Here is a 4,523-nt window from a genome sequence, read left to right as displayed (position 1 = left end):
AAATAAAAATCATGCAATTATACTAAAACTATAGAGACAGTACGTGCATTCCACTCCGAGAAATCAATGCCGACATACATTTATTTTATTTTATTTTATATTGAGAACAACACCCCATACATATTTCTTCATCAATTCCAATATATTTCTGTATTTCCGGTCTCCTCTGAATAATTTTAATAAATTAATCGTCAATGTCTCATCAGTTTTCAAAGTCTTTCATCTTAATATTATTATTTGTAATACATATCCACCTCAAATGTAACTTAAAATTTAAAATATAATAATATATATTTTTAAAACATAATATAATTCGTATAAGGGAATTGTTATTTGCTAACAAAATCCCCCAAAAAACACTTTATTCCACTAAAATCCCAAAACTTCCTAAAACAATCCAAACCCCACCCCCCCCCCAACAAAACGCGTAAAAGTCCAACTTGGGCGCGCAAGCTGCATTTGGGCGCTCGAGTTGGGCGTCCAGTGCAAAAAAAAAAAAATCTTTTTTTTTTTTAAATGTTCGAACGCCCAAGATGGGCGCGCAAGGCGTGTACAAACGCCGGGCGTTTGTACACGCCTTGGGCGCCCATCTTGGGCGTTCGAACATTTTCTTGCGAAAAAAAACCCCTACAAATCGATTTGTGGGGCTTTTTAACATGAAATTGGTTCCGTAATCGACCTACCCAATGCATATTACACATAAAAGAGTCAAAATTACATCAAAAAATTCGAAGTCCAACCCTTCTTCAAGCTTGATTTTGAATTTTGAATTTTGATTTTTTTTTCTTGCTATTTGCAGTTTGGGTGGTTTTTTGATTTTTTTGAAAAGTTTTTGGGGGGTATTGTGAAAAACCGCAAATAGCAATTTTGTAACCGTAAATAGCATTTCATTTTGTATAATTATGAATGAGAACGTCCTTAAAAAATATTGAGCTAAAATAAAATTAAAATACTTAGGATGACTATTAGTTATGTATTGATTTTTTAAAATTTATTATAAATATATTGATTTTTTTAAATTTATTATAAATATATTGCATACACGACGAAATTAATGATGTATAAATTTATACAAAAATAGTTATTTGAGATTTTTTGATTTTTGAACATTTCTTCTTAGCCGTGAGTAACTTAATTTAGAGTTATTTTTCAATTCTTTGATTCAATAAAAAATAGATGTTAGGTATTAAATATGTTACCAACGAGATATATTTTTTTTTTAAATTTTAAAATGTTACATTTTTTCCAATAGATATAGTTTAATTATTCCTTCCAATAGAAGAGAAATTTTATGAGTATTAAACTTTAAAATACAAATTTAATGATGATTGAGGGGGGCAAGTGTCACATAAGTATAGATTAGGGGGTGTAAATTGTATTTAACCATAAATCATTAAGATGTGATCTACAAAACCATTCAAATATCACTTAAACCAACAAAATATCTGATCTAATAAGTTTTTTCCAATCCCATGTTTCGTTTTCCCAGAAAAAATACATAGAGAGAGAAAAAAAAAATAAAGAAAAAGGAAAAATCTAAAACAATGCAGAAAAGTCTAAAGCCCGAGAACCCGTTGTTTCTGGGCCTGGCGGTGGTGGGTTTGATCGGCGGCGCGTTGCTCGTCGCCTCCTTCCTGCGTACCAACACATCCTCCCCACTCATCTGCGGCGGCGCGTGGGGAATCGGCGGAGGAGGAGATAACTCAACGTCGCTCCTGCTGGAGGCGGTGGTCCACTACGCGACGTCGCGCGTGACACCGCAGCAGTCAATCGGGGAGATCACGGTGTCGCTCGACGTGCTCCGGTCAATCGGGCCGAGCAATTTCCTGGTGTTCGGGCTGGGCCACGATTCGCTGATGTGGGAGGCCATAAATCCACGTGGCAAGACGCTATTCCTGGAGGAGGATCCGAAGTGGGTCCAGACGGTGTTAAAAGACGCTCCTGCCCTCCGCGCCAACACCGTGCGCTACCGCACTCAGCTATCCGAGGCCGACAACCTACTCCAGCATTTTCGTGCTGAACCGGACTGTTCGGCTGAGCTCTCTTTCCTACGTGGCAACGATAAATGCAGGTAATTAATATATTAATATATAAAAAGAAAAAAAGAAAAAAAAATTGTAAGATATTAATCATATTGGGCCCAAACTTTTTTCTTGCTTGGGCTCTATTTGGCAGATACTTCTAGTTCTCTCCCCATTCCATTACTTTCTTTTTTAGATTAAAATCATATAATTTAGTTTAGGGTAAATTACAAACCACCCATGATGTATGGTCAAATTACGAAAAAACCCCTCTTGTTTGGATAATTACATCTACCCCTCAACTATAATTTTTTTCTTGCACCTCCACCCTTATGGTGTCACATTCAACATAATCATCTACATTTCGTGGAATGTGCTCTAGTTTGTTCTCGTTTTGTGAGAAAATACAGTTTCTGATGCACCAAAATCTTATATATACCAGCCAAAAAACACTTATTATGTGTCGTTTTTCACCTTGGCACGAGTCTTAAGAATCTCAATAAATAAGTCTTGATTTTTAGAAATTTTTAGAATAGATATAGATAAACGAAAATACGCTTGTCTACTAATTAATGCAGAAAGAGTGTTGGAGAGTTAATAAGGGTATAATTGAAAAATATGTAATTAATGCAGCGTTGGTGAGTCAATAAATATGTCTTGATTTTAGAAAAATAGATATAGATAAACCGAAATACCCTTATTTACTAATTAATGCAGAAAGAGTGTTGGAGAGTTAATAAGGGTGTAATTGAAAATATGTAATTAATGCAACATTGGAATTGTAAAGTGACAGATAATATAGAACAAAAAAATTCTTAAAAGATACAGATATTGTGGAACAAAAAGAGTAATTAAGAGTGATAAGAGGCAAAATTAAAAAAAAAAATACAATTAATGTTTTATTATAACTCTGAAATGATAAATAATTTGTGAAAAAAAAACACCCAAAAAGGCATAATAAGGAACAAATGGAGTAGTTGCTAGTAAAATTATTTTGAACATGTTTGTAAGAAAATATATATAAAAAATTATATATAAATAAAACTTATATATGTTTATTAGCACATTTATAAATGTATCTATATACTTTTAATATTTTCATATTTCTCCCAAACTCCTGTATCCCCATTTTTGGGACATGCTACATAGATCTTTCCATTCCACGTGTCCGTTTTCCCGTATCGTCGTTATCGTGTCCGTTCTACATAGATCTTACCATTTTCTTTACTATTTTGTCTTTTTTTTTTTACTGCAATTATGATATGCTTTTGACGTTTTTCACTTCAATAAATAGTATTCAATACTAAAAATACATTTATAATTAGAAATTTGGGGTTCTATTTTACATCTTTGATTAATCCTGCGCAGGTTAGCACTAAACATGCTGTCGGATGAGGTGTACGATACGGAATGGGACATGATAATGGTGGACGCGCCGCGGGGGTACTTTGCGGAGGCGCCAGGGAGAATGGCGGCTATATATTCGGCGGCGGTGATGGCGAAGAACAGGAAAAAATCTGGTGTGACGCACGTTTTCGTGCACGATATGGACCGCAGGGTCGAGAAGATGTACGCCGAGGCGTTTCTGTGCAAGAAGCATTTCGTGAAGGCGGTTGGGCGGCTGTGGCATTTCGAGATACCGCCAGCAGCTAACGTGGGCCGCAACTTCTGCTAGGATGCGCATTGCTTGTTGTATATTGCCGCTATACTACCAAAGTAAAAAAAAAAAAAAAAAAAAAAAAAACCCACACAATTTTCTCTCTCCTTTTTTATTTACATGATGGACAAGTGGTTTTTTTTTTTCTTTTTTTTTTTTGGGTTTTAAAATTTATTTCACATGGAGCAGCTCATACCTCATAGATTTCAATCGTACTTCCCCCTTTTTTTCTTTCTAAATACACTGTCAAGTCATAGATGATTATTGATCTGAATTGCTATTATTAATGCGAATTTTATTCGCTTGCAGTGCGACTCTATTTCGTTTGTAACTTTTAAATCAAAAATCATGAATCTTACAAACTCTCAAAAAAACAAAAATCCTTTCAAACTCTTTTTGAACTCTCGGTAATCAATGAGCAATTACGACAATGATTTGAGGTAAATCATTATTTGTTTACGTAAATTTAACATCGTAATATTGTTTAGTTAACAAATTGGATTTGATTAGATTAGGCGTATTGTTGAATCAATTGAATTGGGAAATAATAGGGGTTTGTTTCGTGCTACGAAGAACGGACTCTAGCACACAATAGGGCAATGTATTTTTTTTATGCGTTTCGTGTAGATTTCCACGAAACAGAAGGTTTATTTTCGTGGAAATCTATACGAAATGGTTCAAAATTTGATTTTTTTTACATTGTTTAATGTGTTATTCCACAGATGGCAGACGAGGGGAAGTCATGTATGTGACCATTTGCTTCGATGGCCCAATGGCGGAAGCGGATGATTATGTCGGCGTGACGTAAGAGAGTTGCGGAGAGATGTTGATACGAGCACTGTAAA

General features: G+C 34.9%; 1 protein-coding gene across 1 annotated transcript; it reads left to right on the top strand.

Moving 5' to 3' along the window:
- Nucleotides 1-1,436: 1,436 nt before the first annotated feature.
- Nucleotides 1,437-3,986, top strand: LOC105953399 (arabinogalactan O-methyltransferase 1). The gene is made up of 2 exons (XM_088825475.1): nucleotides 1,437-2,071; nucleotides 3,390-3,986. The coding sequence occupies exons 1-2, from the start codon at nucleotides 1,545-1,547 to the stop codon at nucleotides 3,694-3,696; spliced, it is 834 nt and encodes a 277-aa protein (XP_088681601.1). The 5' UTR covers nucleotides 1,437-1,544; the 3' UTR covers nucleotides 3,697-3,986.
- Nucleotides 3,987-4,523: the final 537 nt, after the last annotated feature.

Source organism: Erythranthe guttata, chromosome 11, assembly GCF_056151865.1.
Source record: "Erythranthe guttata isolate IM_541 chromosome 11, IM_541, whole genome shotgun sequence".
In the NCBI taxonomy this organism is placed as follows: domain Eukaryota; kingdom Viridiplantae; phylum Streptophyta; class Magnoliopsida; order Lamiales; family Phrymaceae; genus Erythranthe; species Erythranthe guttata.
The sequence above is the reverse complement of the archived record's forward strand: the minus strand, read 5'-3'. Positions and strand labels throughout refer to the sequence as shown.

What these genes read in the sequence shown, in the direction of transcription:
- LOC105953399 (XM_088825475.1), top strand. Translation starts at nt 1,545, where the DNA reads ATGCAGAAAAGTCTAAAGCCCGAGAACCCGTTGTTTCTGGGCCTGGCG. An exon ending in CGTGGCAACGATAAATGCAG is followed by an intron (nt 2,072 to 3,389) that starts GTAATTAATATA and finishes AATCCTGCGCAG; the next exon opens with GTTAGCACTAAACATGCTGT.